At 43.2% G+C, this 24,619-nt stretch overlaps 2 protein-coding genes across 5 annotated transcripts; one reads left to right on the top strand and one right to left on the bottom strand.

The window, feature by feature from the left end:
- Window positions 1-395: 395 nt before the first annotated feature.
- LOC105183987 (uncharacterized) lies at window positions 396-7,552 on the bottom strand. The gene is made up of 12 exons (XM_019841828.2): window positions 6,753-7,552; window positions 6,522-6,666; window positions 6,191-6,373; window positions 5,767-5,921; window positions 5,438-5,534; window positions 5,259-5,322; window positions 4,532-4,772; window positions 3,265-3,448; window positions 2,211-2,301; window positions 1,968-2,123; window positions 1,776-1,859; window positions 396-1,229 (listed from the first exon to the last, which is right to left on the bottom strand). Exons 1-12 carry the CDS (start codon window positions 6,925-6,927, stop codon window positions 789-791), a joined length of 2,016 nt encoding a protein of 671 aa, XP_019697387.1. The 5' UTR covers window positions 6,928-7,552; the 3' UTR covers window positions 396-788.
- A 306-nt stretch (window positions 7,553-7,858) lies between these two features.
- Window positions 7,859-12,680, top strand: LOC105183984 (3-hydroxyisobutyrate dehydrogenase, mitochondrial). 4 transcript variants are annotated; one of them, XM_011142481.3, is made up of 8 exons: window positions 7,859-8,013; window positions 9,892-10,208; window positions 10,695-10,774; window positions 11,135-11,313; window positions 11,386-11,507; window positions 11,679-11,889; window positions 11,983-12,109; window positions 12,366-12,680. In XM_011142481.3, exons 2-8 carry the CDS (start codon window positions 10,151-10,153, stop codon window positions 12,546-12,548), a joined length of 960 nt encoding a protein of 319 aa, XP_011140783.1. In that variant the 5' UTR covers window positions 7,859-8,013; window positions 9,892-10,150; the 3' UTR covers window positions 12,549-12,680. The 4 variants fall into 4 exon arrangements, with proteins under 4 accessions (XP_011140783.1, XP_011140784.1, XP_025158513.1 ...); XM_011142482.3 differs by lacking the exon at window positions 7,859-8,013 and adding an exon at window positions 9,022-9,040; XM_011142483.3 differs by lacking the exon at window positions 7,859-8,013 and adding an exon at window positions 10,274-10,421 and having other exon boundaries at window positions 9,817-10,208.
- Window positions 12,681-24,619: the final 11,939 nt, after the last annotated feature.

Here is a 24,619-nt window from a genome sequence, read left to right as displayed (position 1 = left end):
CTGCAACAAAACTCAAGAGAAATTATTATATGGACCGGCATTAGTTACGTGAAACGAAAGGCGACTCGAAGACGCGCGAACAACATTTATAATTCACTGACTTTATGTTTACAAGTAATGTTGTCGAAAATATATATTTACAGATAAAGTGACGAAACATTATTTTTTTCATTTTATTTAAATTTAGAATTTCGGAATTTTGAATATATTTTGAACAAGAAATATGAAAATGTGTTTAAGACATATTATATAAAACGTGGAAGGAAACATGTAATAAATACTGAAGAAAAATAGACGTATGTTGCAAACTTCTTATTGAAATTAGCTTATTAAAAGAACGTTATTATTAAAAGAACATGTCTTAAAACAATAGTAAAAAAGACATTAGTTTTCAAGCTGTGTAATCTTTGAAACACATACACATATTAAGTATGATTTTTCCTTTTACACATAATGTTTGAAATATAAGAATCTCGTTGACATAAAACGTTATTTACATGAGCGTTATATGAAAAATAACATTTTAATACATTCGTTACATAAACAACGGATGACGTCATCCAGATTACTTCAGATTTTACCTCGCTATAGCCTCGGAGATTAGCATATCGCAAGAAGAAAAATATATTGTACAATATATATTTATAATATATATAATATATTGTATATAATATGTTGTATATACAATACAAATAAGTATATAGCATCTCTCTCTCTCTCTCTCTCTCTCCCCCTCTCTCTACTGTTAAAATCCCGGACGTTCTTTCTTCCGAAGAACTTACTTTTGGTTACTTTCGGGAATTTGTTCGCTCACGAGATCGACATCCGCAGGGTGTCGAGCGGATTCGCTCAACGAGGGAAAGTCCGAGCATCTCTTGCCCGATCTCGAATCGAGTCACACGAGCTCGATTCTTTTTCGGGACTCTGTCTCTCATGCTGATCATACTGTAGGCCGCGCGCTTTTCTCGCATCTCTCGTAGAACCTCGCGGATCGGTCGCTTGCCCGCGGCGTGTCTCAGCTCATAGAGAAACACCATCGTCGATATAAGCAGGCCCATGACGAGCGTGCTGAATCCGGCGCCTAACGGCATCAATCCGAGAACCCGAGCGGTCCCGTCGTGACCGTCGTACTCCTTGTGAACCTCGCGCAGGTTGTAGCTCGCCCTACGACGGATGACATCGACCAGGTGGAAGTTCGTGATGCCCGTCTCCTTCAGCCACAGTATTATCTGCGAGGTAGCATAGGGTGGAAGGGTTAAGGGTCAAGCGTCTCGTTTTGTGATGAGAATTCGGGAGACCGAGTTCTTTCTCCGTAGAGGGACTGTGCGCGAACTTTTGTGAGACGTCCAGCCCAAGTCGACACACACCGGTGATCTGTTAACTACCGTTACTTCAATTTTCTCTCCTGTTTCTGCGCTGTTTTGAAAAAATTGCGTGTGTGACTATTAATGCAGACGTTTTCGACGAGCTTCGTGAAGCTGTGACGATCGCGACAAACGCGACGTGATTTCCGCATTCTTCACATCTTCCTATCTTCTTTTCTTTTTTTTTATTCCTTTCACCGGTGTTTCTTTTTTTTTTCTCGACAATCAAACTTCCGTGAATTGAACATTACGTGTCGGACTGAGGAGAAAAAGTTCGGTGCAATTTTTACTTTAAACATGTTCTTTCTTTCTCTCTAATCCAGCTTTCCGTACGCGCGCGTGAAACGTCCCGGAGCCGGATTCAGGGGCCGCCGGAGATTCCGACGCGTGTGAGGAACGCACGGAAATTACCATGTTGACGGGCCGCAGCAGCCACGGTTGGACGGCGAACGATGAGTAAAACTTTCCCACAGTTTGCTTCATGACCCTGTAACCCTTGCAAACGCGGACCGCGGTTTCTTTAATCCGATGCAGTGTGCGACACACCGGCAATATGTATATAATATATGCGCGGCATTTCGTCGCTCGCCTCGTGTGACTCACTTTGAGATCCTCGCTCCTGATATCATCTTCCGGAAAGAAGATCGAGCCCAAGATGTTACCGATGATCGCGTACTTGCCCCTGACGATCAACCGATGCGTTGTCTGATCGTCCGCCACTTGAATGTACCTTGACGGCAATTGGCTCGAGTAAGGATCCTGCAAGGAACATTGCATGTCCTTTTCGATTATGCTGGACTACGACGGTACGAGAAACGAGCGGATGCGAATGTGAGTTTAACGTACGTCCATGTCGAAGTAGTCGTGATAAGGCGGCACCTGCCCTTTCCGGCCCCACGATAGATTCGCCTCGAGGAACTGACGCACCGTGTCGACCCTGCAAAACAATCTCTCGCCTCGATTTGTCCCGAGGTCTTCCCTTCTCCATGTCTCGCTCCATGTCACAACGAATGACCGAGAACTCGACGAGGTTGTTAATCGAGAAGATGCATCACGAACGCATTGCGTAATAAAATCGCACCAATCGCGTGCATACGAGCAAATTAACATGTTGATTGCCACGCAACTTTTATGTTTCGCCCGGGGGCCACAGTGGAATTTTACTCAAGCATAAAAATAATATACAAATATTAAGTAATATGATTAAATATCATCAATCCTATCCTTATCAACAGCGCGTTTGTGCTCGCTGATGGTTACCCGTCATCACCATGGCTCTACAGTGTACGTCATTACATTCAAAAAGCAGGAAGGCCGAGCGTATCCAGCGCGAAAATATATTACAAGACAAATATTGCAGATTTCAGTACGCAAAATGCGAAAAATTGCGTAAAAAAGGTAACTGCATGCTGCAAAGATTGCGATGGTCAATCCCATCTCTGTTTGTTTCTGCTAAAATGTTTCGATACGATACGCTGTAGTGTTTAATTTTTTTTTTCTTTATAAAATATCATGTTCTACCAGAAAAGTTTTTAATTTTCGAGTAACACAATAATTTTTTATTTCGCAGTGTTAGCTAGTTACGACTTACGTCGTTGAAAACTTTTTAGTCGATGTTATTCGTCTTATTTTGATCATTCCAAGAAGTTTCAGCGATGTTAGTCACGGTTAACCTGCCGTGGCAGTCAACATGTTAATATCACATGCAAATACGATGATTCGTTCATAAAGACATATGAAACACGAGGCATTATTACGACTCCACCGTGGAAATAATGTATTCGCTTGTTGTTTTCGCCTCTTCACTTTTTCCGCTGAGATTGCGCTGAGAAATTTGCAAACAGTGATGACGATCGTTCGGGCTTGATCGCGGACGAAATGTAAAACACACGATCTCCACCTGACTTCGTACTCCCAGCTGGCGAGTCGCGCCGCGAGGCTGCTGCAGTAAGCGGTCACCAGAACGACTCCTACCGTCTGCCATAAGTGCAGCTCGAGTCGGGCGTTCGCAGTGTTCATGGGCACCCATGTGCCCAACAGGCGGCCCATTAATTCCGTGATCGTGGACAGAAAGCTGCGGAAACCTATCGAAACGCGAAAACCTATTGAACGTCACTTTACGTCTGCGACACTAATATCGGTTCCGCTCGTTCGCGATCACCTCGTATGACTGATCTCATCTATATAGTCATGGTCATAATTTTAACATATAATTGAACTTCCCCCGCAGTTCAAATCCAATGTTCACGGAAATGTAAACGTATACAAGGAAAACAAGAAAAAACATACGAGAGCACACATGGTTCTCGCGGAATTATTGGGTTGGCAACTAAGTGATTGCGGATTTTAAATAAGAATGAAAATTCAAAATTTTTAATTTGCTTTTTTAAATTTTTTTCAATGCATGTATGCGATACATTGAGCTTCTCTGCAATATCACGTGTTGTGCTATGACGATCTGAATCGATAATGGCCTTGATATGGGTCTCATCGACTTCAACTGGACGGCCAGATCGTTGAGCATTTTTCAATGAAAAATCACCAGAACGAAATCTGGCAAACCAATTTTGACACTGCCTTTCTTTCAAGGCTTTTTCCCATATATGGCACGTAACCTCTTGTGTGCTTGCGATGCGTTCTTGCCTTTTCGGAAATAATACAATAAAATATGTCTGAAGTGCACGTCTTGCTCTTCCATTTTTAAATTGGGATAAAAACAAAACTAAACAACTAATCGATATAATTTTTGTACTAAATGAAAGGTAGAAGTCCAAACAATAAGAAAAAAATATAGGTTAGGTATTTTGAACACGTTAACGAAACAAAAGAAAGTGTAAAATCCATCTGTCGACAAAATCCGCAATCACTTAGTTGCCAACCCAATATTAGCACACACACACACACACACACTCACTCACAAAGCAGCATTTACAGCGAGGGCCGGTTTTTATCAAGCGGATCTACACGAACGAAGCATCGGGGAAGCATGACAGTCATACAATTTTGTTCGGCGCAATTTGCGGATCTTTTAGGGGGTACAACCCTAATGGTCTATATTTGTAAGAGAGGAAGGGAAAAAAAATGAAACAGGAGGTTCCACGTATCGACCGTGCTCGATCGTCGAGCGGATATCGCCGGGCGGTGGATGCATCACTCTGCGGACTCACGTTTCGGAAAATGCGGATCGATCCTGGCGCGCGTGCACATGTAAGCGCTGTTGAGCAGCAGCACAAGCACGAGAAGTATCCAGACTTCCAGCGGGAAAGGCCTCGTGAGCGCCCAGAAACTCGTGATCGGCTGTGGCCGCGGCACCAGGAAACGTATGAACAATTGAAACCAGGGCTCCGACAAGTTTGCGAAAGCGTTGTGATCCTCCGATAGCCAGATGCTCGCGAATGCCATGTCGATCTACGTGTATACGAGGCGGTGTAAACTAGCGATAAATAAATATTTCGATGATCTCTGGCGTGTCAATCGGATCTAATGCTACACCGTTCAAAAGGGGATGAAATTTGCAGTTTCAAGGAATTCCAATTCATCTCGTCAAATCTGTCTCAATGGTTTACGAAAGTTCGTCAGATTGCCGATAATCATTGTGATCGTAGAGTCGATCGATCAGCGATAACCAATTTCAATTTTGGTCGAAACAAATTAATGAAGATTAACGACCAATGAGATTTGTGGTCGTAATTAGGTTAGCCACAGCTGTTGATTTTGAATGACTCGCTAAAAATAGGTCGCTTTGCAAGGGCGGCAATGAAATATGGTAAATAACAATTGCTCCGTTGCTACCACTAGGAGAGAAATATCGCTCGAGAGATCCGACGAATTTTCACGACGAATTGAATTAATACCGCTCTCTGCATTGGAACTTTTCCCGCTCGTTCATTCTACCTTTCTCTCTCGCAAAAGTTCAATTACGCCACCGTGCCATTGCGTTCCGTTCCGTCGGCCGTACCTGAAAGTTGTCTCATTTTTAAATCTCAAAGTCACTTCATTTTTTAATCTGAAGATTGTTTCTTTGGATATGAAATATTGAGGCGATTAAAATATTACGACATGCTGAGATAAACCTGTAGCTCCCTCCTGGCTTTCGTATTGTCCAAGTGAAGTTCAATTTTTCCGCAAGGAGCAGAAATATCTTAACCTCTATCCCGTCTTTCTCCATGTCTGCGAATATACAAACGACTCGTCATGTCAATCATTTCGTTCATTCTTTCTCTTCGGTACGTGGGATATTTTCTTTTCTTTCTCTAAGATTGTGTATTAATCGATATTTTTCTTTTATATTCTTGATATCACTTGATATTATGTGCTTTTTATATGCCTTTGAGATCATTGATTGATCGGCGAGTAAGCTGTGAAAAGTGATTTAATTGAACGTTCAAGCGACCCGACTTACCGTTATTCACTAGAAATATCTCCTCCTCAGTACCGTTTATTACTTTCTTCGTCGCCGTTTTAAGATAAGAAACGGGCGGCCGATAAAACGAACACACTCGCAGCTCTCTGCCCTTCATATTAATCATGTCGAATTCATTTTTCAGCTCCTTGTAACTGCGAATGTACACACACACACACACACACACACACATACGTGAATACACATAGAACATGAAATTAACAGCTTCGAAATTCATGGAAGGTACGTAATATTTGCTAAACTGATTAAAAAATCAACCACGTCACCCGTCACGTAGCTACTACATCTTACTTCGACGATGACGAAGCGATGCATTTGCATGCGTCCCGATAAATACGCCCCGATGTGTCTTCAACGTCGAGAAGACGTTGAAAATCCGATCGCGAAGACTGTCACCGCGTACCTGTCGACTTTCACGAACAGTCGGGGCTCCAAGTAATTCTCCGACAAGGTCCAAATGCCGGATCGCGACACGATGTTCGCGTTGGCACTTCCATACAGAGCGACGTTGAAGATCCTCGAGTCGTTCTTCAGTTCACCATCCACGATAATGAGGATCTCCGTGGTCGAAATGGTCGAGGGTACTCTGCGGGTCGAACAAACACAATCGCGTTTCAGCCGCGCGGTAAGAGAATTCGCTCGCTCGATCGCTCATTGTTCCGCGCAATCGAAACGACCGTGCATGACTCTGTCATCGTCTGCCGATTTATCGAGATTGTGAGTTCGCTCATTACTTGTCCATCGCTTCCTCTATCTCTGTGTCCGTCGGGCTCAGTAAGAAGTAACCCTGGCACTCGTAAATCCTTTTGCGCAGCAGGTAATCGTACCGATACGTCTCTCTAAATTGATTGAACAACATCTCCACGCTGTGGATCGCTTCTGAAACGCAAAAACAGTCCGGTCAAAGCAGACCAAGTTAGAGACGAGCGATATGTGTGTGTGCGTGTGTATAGTAGTGCACCGACTGCTCAGATAAATGTTGCAGCACTTGGAGTAACGAAAAGACTTGTCGATCATCGTCGTAAAGTCCCCCGGCGATATCCAGGACTCCATTCTCGCGATCGTCATGATGTGCTCCTTGCCGGCCAACACTTGGCCGATGACGAGCAACGAAATACCGAATACCGAGTCAGCTCTCATGATGCGCTTTCATCTCTACGCTACTCGCGTGCCCCGGCTAATAACCTGCCTGTCCGTTACTACTCGCAAGTTTCTCCATTCAAAAGCCGCGAGTTCGCGAATCTCCCGCGCGCTTAACGTCTCTCGGAGTGGAACGTGATTTTTCTCGCCGATCACTCTTGCTCCCGAAACTTGGCCGAGTGAAATTCCACTCGGGGAAGTGGAATAGAGACCGAACGAGGAAGAAAGAAGGCAAAAAGTTATCAGATAAGATCTACTATTATCAGATAAGATCAGATAAAGTCTCGTCTCGTCGAAGGAACACCTTGCGCGAACGTGTCATCAGAATAGTCACAGTCTCGCAATTCCGAGTGACCGAGTGATCTCCACCTTCGGCCGAGTGTCAGCGAGATCTCGAGCGAGAAGGATCTCTACTCGAAGAAATGTCGAAATTTCGAGAGCGGCGCGAATGAGACCTCCTCTCTCCCGTTCGCGGGCGCATCGATAGTCGATACGCAACGTAACGCGAAACAAAGAGCGCGCGCGACGTGACGGGGATCGCCGTTCGGGTCGCGCCGACGAGCACCGTCCGGAGCACCGAAATCCGAAGCCGCGAGAACCCGGAAATTCCCCTCGGCGATCGTTGCAGTCGGGGGAAACGGCGAGCGCAGAATGTGCCCGCGAATACGCCCGACCTGAGAATGGAGGGCCGACCTGGCTTTCACCTTGAGCCGCCGGAGTGGGATCGGACGGCGAGCGAGCAGCGCATCGAGTCATGCCGTGTGTATGCACAGTCCACGTGGTCGCTCGCTCGCGTTTGTATTGTAGCCGGGGATACGAATACTCGGGGCTGCAGTTTGACAGCAGATAACTGCCTCGATAGCGTAGACCCTGAATAAACACGGAATTATCGGCGACATTTGTGGCTGACACGGATGTAATTATGCGGAGGGGGGGGGGGTGTACGAAACGAAAGTGTAATTGCGCGATTCGCAAGCGAGCGTGCGACGAGCTTAATTGGTGAGCGTTGAAAAATTAATCGACCGGACGGCACGGCATTGTGACGGCAGTAAGGGGCACGCCGCAGGACGAGGCTAAACACACGAGGTGAATTCATTATTGTTATCTCCGGCGCCGTACCAACAATGTCTTCGCTAGAGCGAGCGCTCGTCCTTCATCGTATCGATTCCCGTATGGAGATCATTCGATGTGACGTTGTACGTTTACGGCGATGAGCAATGGGCGATACGCAACGCGACACGCGACTGTCTAATAGACTGTCGTGTGTGTGTGTGTGTGTGTGTGTATTTATTATTTCGCTGTAATCTCGCTTGTAATCACATGTTTTTATGATGATGCCGCTTAGCAGAATAGCAGCTCGGATTCCATCGCCAGTTTCAGAGATTCAGGCACGAGAGATTGCCGCTCGCGTATATTCTTCACATTTACATATTTGTATTCGCACATTTACACAATAACGTGATGTTTCGACGTCACCGACGTGACTGATTCGGGTTTTCCTGAAAAAAACACTTCCTTGAAGTTTCGGACACCTTGCTGGATATGTAACGTAGACACGCTTCGTTGATTGAGAGCGTCGATAAAACACGTAGTTTTATTTATGTGCCTCTCGGGAATTTATGAGAACCGACGCAACACGCTCTTCGTCCTTTCCGTTCTCGCTACGTTTCACGTAACGCGGGATGCGCGTTTACGTGCTTGATGTGTCGTGACATTTGTACAAGCCGCGAAAAGGGGGAAATTATACGCGATGTTAACGGATCCCTATAACAGGACCGTGAAATAATCGGTTATAGCGATGGAGAGCGCAGATAGCACGCGACACGTTACGTTGTCTATTAGTCGCATTTACGCGCGTCTAAGAAGCAACTCGACGGACATGTCACGTGAATATTAACGTAACATCAACCGCGCGCATCTACTGGCAATTCTATCTCTCGGACGGCAAGTTTTGCGAGTAAAACAATAACGTGGTATCGCGATTAACGCACCGCAGTGCGTTGCCGCAGCGTGTCTCCAACCACCGTCTTATCGACGGCGATATCAACGGTAGGAGATAATGACTTTAAGAATCAGGTCTATTCATCGGTCACGATTCATCAGGTCACGATTAGTAAGTTATTTATGTTATACGAAGAGGGATTTGGAAGAGCCAATTTTTCGTGTTAGTCTCGTACGTTGTCTCTATATAGATATTTACCGTAGTGGATATAATTCCTACCTCGACACAATTTATGCGTACATTGTGGACGTTCGCATATGTTAAGATCATCGCGTCATTTTTTATCAAACTATTCAAAGTAAGTCTTTTGATAAATATGCAGATTTTTTGGTAAATTATTTGGTAAATATGCAGATTATTGATGCCATCACTGATACATCTCTGATCTTCACCTGTGTTGACTAGGACATGATCCTGAGTCACTTTTCAAATAGCAGGCACGCTCGTGAAGAAGTTGAATGAACAAAGAAAGTTCAAAGGAATGAACGGACTGTATTAGAATTTTATTCTAGAATGTACATTCTATCATTAATATAGTTTTGTATATCCCGAAACATTTATTCATACTTTTGTCGGTAACTTTTGAACGAACAATAAACGTCGACTATGATCTTTTGGAGATTATTTTCTCTCTCAGAGCGCCATGTTGACGACTTGTGTGATAATTAGATATATCGGAAGTGGCATCAATAATTCGCACATATTTACATTTTTTTCTCAATTACGAATTGATAAATTTTATGGCGCTTCCAACGAGGAAGAGGTTCGAAGTCGCACAAACGTAATTTAAATTGCCCGCGCTTAAAAAGGTATTATTAATTCTTATCGGTCTCTTATGCAACTGGCCTTGGATAACCATTAAGGAATAGTTCTCGCACATAAGATGTCGCTGCTTTCCATCATGCTTTCTTATATTCGCTAGAGATTATCAGTGCTCGATATTTGCTTTCGACAAATTACAGATCGTTCATTTCCTCTCTTTTGGCTTCTCGGGAGAATTATTTGACGGCGACGAGTTGGACTTGCATCGAATTTCATCGTTATCCGGCGTAGTGACACGTGCTGCTTCACAATATTGTGCCCGTCCACGTGGAGATATTCAAATCCGACTGCCGCTATAATTAGCATTCCATTTTACGAGTCACCAACACCATACGAACCGGCGCCCGGAATATTCCACTGTGTGTTCGCATCATCAGTGAACGTCAGCTCGACCACGAGATGGGTGTCTTCGCAGCGTCCGTGAGACTCTCCTCCAGTTTCATGACCGTAGCAACAGGTAAACACCGTTTGTATTTGTATTTTTTGCACGGTAAAGAAATTAAATATTAATTTCGTTTGAAGGTTTGGTCATGCTCTCTTTATGAGCAATATTGTGACGTTGTACGAACGAGTAATCCGAGGACATTCACTCGGCCCATTGAATGACTCAGTATCAATTAAATATAATATTCTGGGTCGGCAAGATAAAAATCTTACTAGTTTACTAACGGTAAAGTAAATCAAGCATGCATGCGCATAGCATTATTAATCTTTTCCTCTCCCCGTTATCGATTGATATGTCAACAGAGCCTTATTCGCTTTAACTACAGTAATCGGAAAACTGTCGCATGTGTTTGTCCGCACTGGAAAACTTTTATTTTTATACAACAATCTTCTTGTTTTACCGCTTTATATCAAGTTTATTATTGCGTATCATATCGACCTCTTTAATGTTATTAACGTATATAACGAGTGGAAAAATTCTGTTTTCTTTTTTTTTTAGGAGCGAGATGTTATTCGAAAATTGGCTTTGTCGGACTAGGCAACATGGGCTGTCACATGGCGAGAAATCTGTTGACGAAGGTAAGACAGTAATTTAATCCTTTATATCCTGAATTAATTTGCCTAAGACCTTCTTATTAAATTTTTATGTAATTAAATAGCTTTTGTCATATTATAAGGAATAGAAAGATAAATATTATAACAATTTAATGATTTTAAAATGATATTTGTAAATACCGACAGAAATGTAGGGTAAGACACAGAAAAACAAGTTCAAAAACATATGAGCGTTTATATAGGACGATACTATACGGAACTTTTAAGTACCGTCAGGATATAAAGAGTTAAATGTTTCGCTTGAGAGAGAGAGAGAGAGATTACCATCGACAAATATTCAACGGTATTTTCGCACGTACAACTATCTTATCTCTTTATCGTTAGGGTTATAAACTCAGCGTGTACGACGTGAACAAATCAGCGATAACGGGTCTGGTAGAAAAAGGTGCGAGTGATGCGTCGAGCGCCGCCGAGGTGTCGAAAGAAGTCGAGGTCATTGTCTCGATGTTGCCTTCAAATCAACACGTTCTCGATGTCTATACCGGCGAACACGGTGTACTAAGGTGAAAACAATTCCTGTGACTTTTGTTTTTATCAGCACTGAGCCTATTTGGAAAATGACGATTTATTTCCAGCGCAGCGAAGGAGAACACTTTGTTGATCGACAGTAGCACTGTGGACCCGTCGATATCGCAGTCGGTTGCTACGGAGGCTCAACGACGTAATCTGAGATTCATCGACAGTCCTGTGTCGGGAGGTACACACAACATGTTCATCTCCCACATTAGTAGAAAATTAATGGAATATTTAGTTGAAAAGTTATATTATTAATATCAATAGGCGTTTGTAGTGTTAACGCGTCCGGCAAGTTCTCTGAGAATAATCGTAAATATGTATGTTAACAATATCTGTTCGCTGACTCCGTCAGGTGTAAACGCGGCTAAAAATGGCACGTTGACGTTCATGGTTGGCGGCACGAAAACGGACTTCGACGCCGCCAAGCCCGTACTCGAAGCTATGGGATCGAGGATAGTGCACTGCGGCGACGTGGGCATGGGCCAAGCAGCCAAGCTGTGCAACAATATGCTGTTGGCGATCAGCATGATCGGCACTGCGGAAACGTTCAACCTCGGACAAAAGTGAGGGAGATGCGTTTCGTTATTGATTTGGAGATATCGGAAGAAAAAAGTATATACATATACTATTCGTAACGGATCGTATTTGTTTTTCAGATTGGGCTTAGACGCGAAATTATTAGCGGATATCATAAATTCCAGTTCGGGCAGGTGCTGGTCCTCCGACCTCTATAATCCGGTCCCCGGAATTCTGCCTGACGTTCCTAGCTCGAAAAATTACGAGGTAATCACATAGGTCGGAAATTTATTGTGATTTAATTTTTTTTTTTACTCGATTGCGAATTTACGCAAGACGAAATGGAGTCAGAATACTCGGAATAGCAGAATCGTACGCGTTATTTGATGAAATTTTCAACTGTGAAGTTGATAATCGCTGCGACTCACTTAGAAAATAATTAATTTCGCAACGGAAGGAAAGTAATCATCAATACATACTAAGGTTAAGACTAAGATTAATTTTTATTCACTTTTAACTGCAGGGTGGATTCGGCACGACGTTGATGGCTAAAGATCTGGGACTAGCGCAGTCCGCTGCGACGAGAACACAGACTCCAATTCCGCTCGGCTCTCTGGCGCATCAGATTTACCGAGCGGCCATTGCACAGGGATTCTCGAACAAGGACTTTAGCGTAATTTATCAGTTTCTTAAAGGTAAAAGTTGAAATACAAGACGAATTTATTTGATAAATATTCAATTTATGTTTCCTAAAACCATATCCTATCTGCGAAAGAATGAGCGAATTTTATATCAGGAAGATTTTGCTAAAATAAATACTTATTTTGTTTATTGTTAATTTATCAATTAGTAAATACCTCCTACCTTGACCCATATTTGTAGAGATTTGTACGGGTCGCGTTTACTTCATTATATTTAAAAATATAATTATATTTATATTATATATTCAATTTTATTACATTATATTTTAATTATATTATTATATTTAAAAATAAGAAATAAATAAATAAGAATAATAAATGAGATCGCGGAGCGACGTCGTTGGTGCGAGATCGGTGAAACAAGTGAGACGCAACAAACAACAAACTTATTATAGTAACAATATATTTATACGATATTTTTGTATCGTTAGTTGTATCGTATAAATATACCGCCATGGTAATCGAAATATAATATGGTATAAATGTTCTCATTATCTTCAGCGTAACTAAGACAGTCGGTATTGTCGTTTATCAATTACCGCCGGATCCCTCGGGTCCTCCTTGACAATACGAAAATTTATCTAGGGCTTGACAGCGGAGAGAAACCTGAAAGCGGCCAACACGGCATTTTCTGCGACACCGACTTTCCGGAAAGGACGCCATCTGCATCCATTTTGAGAAGGGAACTACGATGTTACATCCACTTTCAGGTCTCGGCGGTAAAATCTGCATGTGGTGGAAGTCCGTGCTATATCCACTTTCAGGTGGTTTATGTCCGTGCTGCAACCACAGCTGCCATCTTTATGCTGGACTATGCCCGGAGGGCTAAAAAGAGTGGGGGTGGAGAAGCAGGAAAAATAAAAGTACGTATTAAATATTAAATCTTCGAATACATGTTGCCGTATCACAGTCTCCTGTATAATAAACGATTTGACACGTCTGGAGACACATGATGTTATCGTTGCCCGTGTCCCGTTCCCTTCGTCCTGCTTTTCGCATTCGGCATCCCGTCCGCTCCGGACATTCGCTCGTGGCACTGACAGTGGCCGTCGGTGAGCATTCGATCCGCTCGGAGGAGCACGTGTTAATTAACGCGACGTGCCTCCGATTATAAATACCCCGCGAGTCGACGAAATATCTGAACTTTTAAAAAAAGCCTCAAAGAAAATAACGTTGATGTTGTCATGGGTGAAATCTCACCCTGGTATATATTTTTTTATTTTCGAAATAAAAAAAGCCAAACGGATGCAGTTAAATGTGTATTTATCATCATTGAATATTAGATGAAAAGTAAAAGAGTTATCGTCCGGAGCGGATAATCTAACATTTAATAAGAACGAGACCAAATTCGCATGGGATGAAATTCCATTCTTTAACGCTACCATGACCTTTAATTATTCTCCGAAAACGGCGTCACAACAAGTTTGATACTCTGTACAATTAGTTCCTAGCTCATTTTCGAATCGTACACATTCCTCTTTAATTAACATAAAGCTAACATATGTCCGATGCTTCGACAGAGTAATTATCTTTATTTTCAATAATCAATAAATAGAGTAAATCAATGTCGCGTACAGTTGAAAGGCCCCTTCGCATTCCCCTTTCGGAACCTTCGAGAAAAGAAGAGACGCCCAAGGGCAAGTCTCTCTTGCTTCAACCGCCGCCGAGGCTCGCAATGTTTACATCGCGGGCCGATTGTGTTGATCGGCTCGCGAGCGACGATACTTTTTGCCCTTCGTATTATAATACTCGCGCACCTCGTGTATACGACCTCATTCCATCAACAGCAGCCGTGCGCGACGCGCTCGTCACTTCCGTCTCGTGTTGAATTGAAAGAAATGTATCTCATCGTTCCTCGAGATACTCAATCGGTCGGCATCGCGTTGATTAACCGCACGGTCGAATCGCGAGTATCGGCATTAGAAGCGTGAGCGAGTGAAATCCGATGGACTCCAGCAGCCGGGAAACAGGACGCCGGCAGCAATACGTCACGTTTCCAGGTATGTGGAATCATTTATTATGCGGGAGGTCTCCGATAACGAGAGCGGACGTTTGACGAATTTTCCGGGAATAAGAAGTCGGAATTTCGCGCTCGGCATTCACAATCCGTCATCATCCGACTAGTAATCATCACTTTATGAATTTGCAATTACTCTCGTCAATCTCTGTCTGTCTATCTATTTATTGCGTTGTCGTATACAAAAGATATTGATCCAGACAGAGACGGATAACGGTCCATGAACGCGGATCTCTAATTCTTCATGTTCGCAATCAACTCAAACATTCTGAATAATTCCCAACTGTATGAGTATACCGGTCTTGTGTAGAATATTCGACGTCATACCTTCTTCTTAGACTGCGACCTTTTTTGTTTTCGGTCAGCGCTTCTTTCAAGTCTGTTTACTTTCGTTACGGGATTTCCAAATTTAAATATCCATTCGTAAAAGAGTATTTCCGAGAGTACACAACTGTTGTCTCCGCTTCTTGTTGTCATTTTTTTTCGTCAGCTCTTTCAAGAGCTCCTATCTAGACCTTCAATGTCAATGAAGAAAAGAAATCGTAGCGAATATTCTCCATTCATCCCGACCAAACATTTTTTCTCTACCGCAGCTTACCAATCAAGAACACTAAATTTTTGTTCCAGACGTTGCGGGAAGCAAGTCCGGCGGATGCGGATGCCGTACCGGAGGATCCGGTTCGGCATCCGCAGGGTCGGCCGGAAGGTAAAGTTTACAAGTTTCCTACACATCTGTGTTCAACTCTTTACGATCTTTGCCTGTGCAACTTGTTCCTCATCAGCTCTCTCGAAAGTTTCATGTTTCATTTAAATTTTCAATATTGGAACAAAAATATACAGATAAAAATTCCGTATCAAAATATTTCCGTATTTTCGATTCGTCCCGATCAAAGATATTCTCTCTCTACCACAGATTATTAACTGGGAAAACTACTTTTCTGTTTCAGTTATTGCGGAAAGCAACAACAATCCGGCAAATGCAGATGCTGTACCGGAGGATCCGGTTCGGGCCAAGCAGAGTCGGTCGGAAGGTAAAGTTTACAAGTTTCCTACACATCTGTGTTCAATCCTTTACGATCTTTGCCTTTGTAACTTGTTCCTCATCAGTTCTCTTGAAAGCTCCAAGTCCCATTTAAATTTTCAATGTTGGAACCAAAATATAAAGATAAAAATTCCGTATCAAAATATTTCCGTATTTTCGATTCGTCCCGATCAAAGATATTCTCTTTCTACCGCAGGTTATCAACCGGGAAAATTAATTTTCTGTTTCAGTTGTTGCGGAAAGCAACAGCAATCTGGCGGACGCGAATGCCGCATCGGAGGATCCGATTCGGGCCAAGCAGAGCCGGTTTGAAGGTAAGTTTACAAGTTTACTATAGTCCTCTGTTTGATCCTTGGCGATCTAGAGCTGAGATATTATTTTCGGCTCGACTTGAATTACGATCGCAGAGGATAAACTACTCTTTTACTCATCCGCACTTGGTGGTCAAATCTGATGAGCGAATGTGAATTTTTTGTTACAGAGTTGAAGCGGAACGTGGCCGGCTCTGACTGCAAGTCGTTTCGGTGAGTAAAAATGAAAAGAGAAACAATATTCTGCATGACGGATATAGGTCTAAAAATATCGTTCGAGTCAATGCAAATTGCAAATAGATTCTTGCATGTGTGTGTTTGTGACGTTGAATAAAAGACATTGCTCGAAACAATCAGGGGATTACTTGATCAATAGCCTACATTATATACGAGATTTAAGATACCGAATGATTTTCTTTTGATGTTCATTTGAATAGATATTCGTGTCTACAAACGCGATACCGTCATCAGCTGCTTTATTTTCATTTTTCAAGCGGGCCGCTGAAATATTTAACGACAATTATTTGACAATATTCAATTGTCCGCGTAAAATATTTTCATACGCATAAATGCCGATACCGTTGGCTACTTTTCTTTTATTTCCTTAAAACAGGCTGTAAAATTATTTGGCAATATTCATTACAATCCCTATTGTCTCGAGTAGCGTATAATGCGCCAAAAATTGCGCCAGCGCACGCCAAGCTTGAGGTATCCTCGCTCGCGTGCCTTTGAATATCGCGACCGCGGTTATCAATACGCGTTTTAACCCGCGCTGCTAACAAAGAAAACTTAAATTCTCATTTCGCCAAAGTATCGCGAACGTAAGCTTCGTCGTGACAGAACTATCATGCATGAAAACTTTGCCCCGCTCTCTCTCTCTCTCTCTCTCTCTCTCTCTCTCTCTCTCTTTGCGCTCTCTCGAAGAGACCGGTTTCTGATTGTCTAATCTTTCCTCTCATGCATTCGCGAATATTCTCGTAGATATCGATACTCCCGCATTTTCGCGACTTTTCAGACGCGATCGCGAAAAGCGCCGTAAAAATCTGTTGGACGAGTCGATAAATTTTCACACGGTTCTTGCTCCTAGCTGATCGAGTTTATAGAGTCCGTTTCGCAGCGCGTAAAAAGTTTCCAACGATGTCGACGTAAAACATTCGTTAATTGACGCAAATGTCGCCGCTCTCATACAAGTATCGACCGCGTCGTGGAAGTGTGGCGAAAGTGTAGCAATCAACGTGGGACGCGCTGCAAGATGGATGCTGCGCGACATGCGGAGAGCGGCAGCTTGGGCGGACATGGGCGGACATTGGTGGATCTGGTTGGATGCAACGGGACATCATCAATATCATCATCGGTGAGCGTTTGACTCAATGCTCGCAGAGAGCTCTTTTATTATTACATTGTGCATGTCGCAAATTTGCATTGACTTTTGTAACGACAAATATATTCCTTGAATTATTGCCATATATAATGGCCATATATTATTGCCATATATTGTTGCCATATATTGTTGCCGTATATTGTTGCTATACATTATTGCCATATGTTGTTGCCATATATTATTGCCACATATTGCTATGTATTATCGCCATATTATGGCCACCTGAAATCGCGCGAGCAATCGAGAAAACTGTGAATTTGCCGATAATCGCAAAGGCGCGCGGCAGATGTCACGGACGGATGACAGCAGCCCGTCTCAGGGCTACCCGATAACAATACCGTTGCTGCAATTTAACTTTAAACCACAGCGGCCTCCGGTCGCTTTCTATCGCAGATTAACCTCTCGAGCGGAATGTTCACGAGAAGCACTCTTGACATAAACGCTGATTATAAGCGAACTTGACTCGTTAGCGCCACGTCGCGGTATCGTCGCGGAAAATAAGAAAGAAAGGAGATAAATATCCGCACCATTGTGAAAAGAGGGGCAACAGCGAACCCTCGCGAATAGAATGTTAGGCTCTTGCGCACGCGAGCGTTAAATTCCAACGCGGCTGCGAACGTCCCCCGACTAGTTTCCTCCCGGAAACTGAATTTTCATAACTCGCGCTAGATCGTGCGTTGATACTCTAACAAGGGTGGGAGATTGAGGCGGACGATGATGATATAAAGGTGACAAAGTAGTCGCATATTTTATGATCGCACTTAAAAATGGGCACTTTTTTCGTCGGTGATAAAGACCAAAAGAAATCAGAGCCTGCAGCCATTGAGGTCCTAAAAATCGCATTGCTCTTCCTTCCTCAGTTGCTCCCGCGGCTGTTTAATCCGCATCTCGATCATTTTTGGGGATAAGTATGCGGAAAGTAACTTTCGATATCTCCTAAATGGCTAAAGATATAAGAACGCGTCTTTATCTTCGAAACCGATCAAGACACAGGAACGCGCTTTTGCCAAAATGTAGTCCTGTAAAAACCCTATTTTCACTATAAATTTCGACTCTCAACTCCCAGTAGAAGCGGAGATATCAACGGTACAAGTTGGAAAAATTTAACCTTCGATATCTCCTAAACGGTTAGAGATACAGGCCTGGCTCTGGTACCAAATTAAAGTCTTCTCAAAACCCTACATTTTCGACTACATGAACGACTCTACTCCCAGTAGAAGCGGAGATATCGACGGAGGAAGGCTGGATATCGACGGAGAAAGGCTGGAAAACTTTAACCTTCGATATCTCCTAAACGGTTAGAGATACAGGCTTCGGACAGGTATCAAATTAAAGCCCTTTCAAAACCCTACATTTTGGACTACATGCACGACTCTCTACTCCCAGTAGAAGCGGAGATATCGACGGAGAAAGGTTGGAAAACTTTAACCTTCGATATCTCCTAAACGGTTAGAGATACAGGCTTCGGACAGGTACCAAATTAAAGCCCTTTCAAAACCCTACATTTTGGACCACATGGACGACCCTCTACTCCCAGTAGAAGCGGAGATATCGACGGATGAAGGCTGGATATCGACGGAGAAAGGTTGGAAAACTTTAACCTTCGATATCTCCTAAACGGTTAGAGATACAGGCTTCGGACAGGTACCAAATTAAAGCCCTTTCAAAACCCTACAATTTGGACTACATGAACGACTCTCTACTCCCAGTAGAAGCGGAGATATCGACGGATGAAGGCTGGACATCGACGGAGAAAGGTTGGAAAACTTTAACCTTCGATATCTCCTAAACGGTTAGAGATACAGGCTTCGGACAGGTACCAAATTAAAGCCCTTTCAAAACCCTACATTTTGGACTACATGGACGACTCTCTACTCCCAGTAGAAGCGGAGATATCGACGGATGAAGACTGGATATCGACGGAGAAAGGTTGGAAAACTTTAACCTTCGATATCTCCTAAACGGTTAGAGATACAGGCTTCGGACAGGTACCAAATTAAAGCCCTTTCAAAACCCTACATTTTGGACTACATGTACGACCCTCTACTCCCAATAGAAGCGGAGATATCGACGAATGAAGGCTGGATATCGACGGAGAAAGGTTAGAAAACTTTAACCTTCGATATCTCCTAAACGGTTAGAGATACAGGCTTCGGACAGGTACCAAATTAAAGCCCTTTCAAAACCCTACATTTTGGACTACAATGACGACCCTCTACTCCCAATAGAAGCGGAGATATCGACGGATGAAGGCTGGATATCGACGGAGAAAGGTTAGAAAACTTTAACCTTCGATATCTCCTAAACGTTTAGAGATACAGGCTTCGGACAGGTACCAAATTAAAGCCCTTTCAAAACCCTACATTTTGGACTACAATGACGACCCTCTACTCCCAATAGAAGCGGAGATATCGACGGATGAAGGCTGGATATCGACGGAGAAAGGTTAGAAAACTTTAACCTTCGATATCTCCTAAACGGTTAGAGATACAGGCTTCGGACAGGTACCAAATTAAAGCCCTTTCAAAACCCTACATTTTGGACTACATGGACGACTCTCTACTCCCAGTAGAAGCGGTGATATCGACGGAGAAAGGTTGGAAAACTTTAACCTTCGATATCTCCTAAACGGTTAGAGATACAGGCTTCGGACAGATACCAAATTAAAGCCCTTTCAAAACCCTACATTTTGGACCACATGGACGACCCTCTACTCCCAGTAGAAGCGGAGATATCGACGGATGAAGGCTGGATATCGACGGAGAAAGGTTGGAAAACTTTAACCTTCGATATCTCCTAAACGGTTAGAGATACAGGCTTCGGACAGGTACCAAATTAAAGCCCTTTCAAAACCCTACAATTTGGACTACATGAACGACTCTCTACTCCCAGTAGAAGCGGAGATATCGACGGATGAAGGCTGGACATCGACGGAGAAAGGTTGGAAAACTTTAACCTTCGATATCTCCTAAACGGTTAGAGATACAGGCTTCGGACAGGTACCAAATTAAAGCCCTTTCAAAACCCTACATTTTGGACTACATGGACGACTCTCTACTCCCAGTAGAAGCGGAGATATCGACGGATGAAGACTGGATATCGACGGAGAAAGGTTGGAAAACTTTAACCTTCGATATCTCCTAAACGGTTAGAGATACAGGCTTCGGACAGGTACCAAATTAAAGCCCTTTCAAAACCCTACATTTTGGACTACATGTACGACCCTCTACTCCCAATAGAAGCGGAGATATCGACGAATGAAGGCTGGATATCGACGGAGAAAGGTTAGAAAACTTTAACCTTCGATATCTCCTAAACGGTTAGAGATACAGGCTTCGGACAGGTACCAAATTAAAGCCCTTTCAAAACCCTACATTTTGGACTACAATGACGACCCTCTACTCCCAATAGAAGCGGAGATATCGACGGATGAAGGCTGGATATCGACGGAGAAAGGTTAGAAAACTTTAACCTTCGATATCTCCTAAACGGTTAGAGATACAGGCTTCGGACAGGTACCAAATTAAAGCCCTTTCAAAACCCTACATTTTGGACTACAATGACGACCCTCTACTCCCAATAGAAGCGGAGATATCGACGGATGAAGGCTGGATATCGACGGAGAAAGGTTAGAAAACTTTAACCTTCGATATCTCCTAAACGGTTAGAGATACAGGCTTCGGACAGGTACCAAATTAAAGCCCTTTCAAAACCCTACATTTTGGACTACATGGACGACTCTCTACTCCCAGTAGAAGCGGTGATATCGACGGAGAAAGGTTGGAAAACTTTAACCTTCGATATCTCCTAAACGGTTAGAGATACAGGCTTCGGACAGGTACCAAATTAAAGCCCTTTCAAAACCCTACATTTTGGACTACATGTACGACCCTCTACTCCCAATAGAAGCGGAGATATCGACGGTTGAAGGCTGGATATCGACGGAGAAAGGTTGGAAAACTTTAACCTTCGATATCTCCTAAACGGTTAGAGATACAGGCTTCGGACAGGTACCAAATTAAAGCCCTTTCAAAACCCTACATTTTGGACTACAATGACGACCCTCTACTCCCAATAGAAGCGGAGATATCGACGGAGAAAGGTTGGAAAACTTTAACCTTCGATATCTCCTAAACGGTTAGAGATACAGGCTTCGGACAGGTACCAAATTAAAGCCCTTTCAAAACCCTACATTTTGGACTACAATGACGACCCTCTACTCCCAATAGAAGCGGAGATATCGACGGATGAAGGCTGGATATCGACGGAAAAAGGTTAGAAAACTTTAACCTTCGATATCTCCTAAACGGTTAGAGATACAGGCTTCGGACAGGTACCAAATTAAAGCCCTTTCAAAACCCTACATTTTGGACTACATGGACGACTCTCTACTCCCAGTAGAAGCGGAGATATCGACGGAGAAAGGTTGGAAAACTTTAACCTTCGATATCTCCTAAACGGTTAGAGATACAGGCTTCGGACAGGTACCAAATTAAAGCCCTTTCAAAACCCTACATTTTGGACTACAATGACGACCATCTACTCCCAATAGAAGCGGAGATATCGACGGATGAAGGCTGGATATCGACGGAGAAAGGTTAGAAAATTTTAACCTTCGATATCTCCTAAACGGTTAGAGATACAGGCTTCGGACAGGTACCAAATTAAAGCCCTTTCAAAACCCTACATTTTGGACTACAATGACGACCCTCTACTCCCAATAGAAGCGGAGATATCGACGGATGAAGGCTGGATATCGACGGAGAAAGGTTAGAAAACTTTAACCTTCGATATCTCCTAAACGGTTAGAGATACAGGCTTCGGACAGGTACCAAATTAAAGCCCTTTCAAAACCCTACATTTTGGACTACAATGACGACCCTCTACTCCCAATAGAAGCGGAGATATCGACGGATGAAGGCTGGATATCGACGGAGAAAGGATAGAAAACTTTAACCTTCGATATCTCCTAAACGGTTAGAGATACAGGCTTCGGACAGGTACCAAATTAAAGCCCTTTCAAAACCCTACATTTTGGACTACAATAACGACCCTCTACTCCCAATAGAAGCGGAGATATCGACGGATGAAGGCTGGATATCGACGGAGAAAGGTTAGAAAACTTTAACCTTCGATATCTCCTAAACGGTTAGAGATACAGGCTTCGGACAGGTACCAAATTAAAGCCCTTTCAAAACCCTACATTTTGGACTACAATGACGACCCTCTACTCCCAATAGAAGCGGAGATATCGACGGAGAAAGGTTGGAAAACTTTAACCTTCGATATCTCCTAAACGGTTAGAGATACAGGCTTCGGACAGGTACCAAATTAAAGCCCTTTCAAAACCCTACATTTTGGACTACAATGACGACCCTCTACTCCCAATAGAAGCGGAGATATCGACGGATGAAGGCTGGATATCGACGGAAAAAGGTTAGAAAACTTTAACCTTCGATATCTCCTAAACGGTTAGAGATACAGGCTTCGGACAGGTACCAAATTAAAGCCCTTTCAAAACCCTACATTTTGGACTACATGGACGACTCTCTACTCCCAGTAGAAGCGGAGATATCGACGGAGAAAGGTTGGAAAACTTTAACCTTCGATATCTCCTAAACGGTTAGAGATACAGGCTTCGGACAGGTACCAAATTAAAGCCCTTTCAAAACCCTACATTTTGGACTACATGTACGACCCTCTACTCCCAATAGAAGCGGAGATATCGACGGTTGAAGGCTGAATATCGACGGAGAAAGTTTGGAAAACTTTAACCTTCGATATCTCCTAAACGGTTAGAGATACAGGCTTCGGACAGGTACCAAATTAAAGCCCTTTCAAAACCCTACATTTTGGACTACATGGACGACCCTCTACTCCAAAAAGAAGCGGAGATATCGACGAATGCAGGCTGGATATCGACGGAGAAAGGTTAGAAAACTTTAACCTTCGATATCTCTAAACCCGCTTCTATTGGGAGTAGAGGGTCGTCATTGTAGTCCAAAATGTAGGGTTTTGAAAGGGCTTTAATTTGGTACCTGTCCGAAGCCTGTATCTCTAACCGTTTAGGAGATATCGAAGGTTTAAATTTTCTAAACTTTCTCCGTCGATATCCAGCCTTCATCCGTCGATATCTCCGCTTCTATTGGGAGTAGAGGGTCGTCATTGTAGTCCAAAATGTAGGGTTTTGAAAGGGCTTTAATTTGGTACCTGTCCGAAGCCTGTATCTCTAACCGTTTAGGAGATATCGAAGGTTAAAGTTTTCTAACCTTTCTCCGTCGATATCCAGCCTTCATCCGTCGATATCTCCGCTTCTATTGGGAGTAGGGTCGTCATTGTAGTCCAAAATGTAGGGTTTTGAAAGGGCTTTAATTTGGTACCTGTCCGAAGCCTGTATCTCTAACCGTTTAGGAGATATCGAAGGTTAAAGTTTTCTAACCTTTCTCCGTCGATATCCAGCCTTCATCCGTCGATATCTCCGCTTCTATTGGGAGTAGAGGTCGTCATTGAGTCCAAAATGTAGGGTTTTGAAAGGGCTTTAATTTGGTACCTGTCCGAAGCCTGTATCTCTAACCGTTTAGGAGATATCGAAGGTTAAAGTTTTCTAACCTTTCTCCGTCGATATCCAGCCTTCATCCGTCGATATCTCCGCTTCTATTGGGAGTAGAGGGTCGTCATTGAGTCCAAAATGTAGGGTTTTGAAAGGGCTTTAATTTGGTACCTGTCCGAAGCCTGTATCTCTAACCGTTTAGGAGATATCGAAGGTTAAAGTTTTCTAACCTTTCTCCGTCATATCCAGCCTTCATCCGTCGATATCTCCGCTTCTATTGGGAGTAGAGGGTCGTCATTGTAGTCCAAAATGTAGGGTTTTGAAAGGGCTTTAATTTGGTACCGTCCGAAGCCTGTATCTCTAACCGTTTAGGAGATATCGAAGGTTAAAGTTTTCTAACCTTTCTCCGTCGATATCCAGCCTTCATTCGTCGATATCTCCGCTTCTATTGGGAGTAGAGGTCGCCATTGTAGTCCAAAATGTAGGGTTTTGAAAGGGCTTTAATTTGGTACCTGTCCGAAGCCTGTATCTCTAACCGTTTAGGAGATATCGAAGGTTAAAGTTTTCTAACCTTTCTCCGTCGATATCCAGCCTTCATCCGTCGATATCTCCGCTTCTATGGGAGTAGAGGGTCGTCATTGTAGTCCAAAATGTAGGGTTTTGAAAGGGCTTTAATTTGGTACCTGTCCGAAGCCTGTATCTCTAACCGTTTAGGAGATATCGAAGGTTAAAGTTTTCTAACCTTTCTCCGTCGATATCCAGCCTTCATTCCGTC

Source organism: Harpegnathos saltator, unplaced genomic scaffold, assembly GCF_003227715.2.
Source record: "Harpegnathos saltator strain DR-91 unplaced genomic scaffold, Hsal_v8.6 scaffold51, whole genome shotgun sequence".
NCBI lineage: Eukaryota > Metazoa > Arthropoda > Insecta > Hymenoptera > Formicidae > Harpegnathos > Harpegnathos saltator.
Note: the sequence above shows the minus strand (reverse complement) of the source record. Positions and strands in the feature narration are given on the sequence as shown.

Bases quoted from the DNA above. Each gene is read 5' to 3' on its own strand.
- LOC105183987 (XM_019841828.2), bottom strand. From the start codon at position 6,927: ATGAGAGCTGACTCGGTATTCGGTATTTCGTTGCTCGTCATCGGCCAA. The intron at 5,323-5,437 runs GTTTATCTCAGC...GACAACTTTCAG, and splicing joins AAGCCAGGAGGGAGCTACAG to GTACGGCCGACGGAACGGAA. The intron at 3,449-4,531 runs GTGAGTCCGCAG...GCGTTTCGATAG, and splicing joins CGATCCGCATTTTCCGAAAC to GTTTCCGCAGCTTTCTGTCC.
- LOC105183984 (XM_011142481.3), top strand. From the start codon at position 10,151: ATGGGTGTCTTCGCAGCGTCCGTGAGACTCTCCTCCAGTTTCATGACC. The intron at 10,775-11,134 runs GTAAGACAGTAA...CTTTATCGTTAG, and splicing joins CGAGAAATCTGTTGACGAAG to GGTTATAAACTCAGCGTGTA. The intron at 11,314-11,385 runs GTGAAAACAATT...ATTTATTTCCAG, and splicing joins GGCGAACACGGTGTACTAAG to CGCAGCGAAGGAGAACACTT.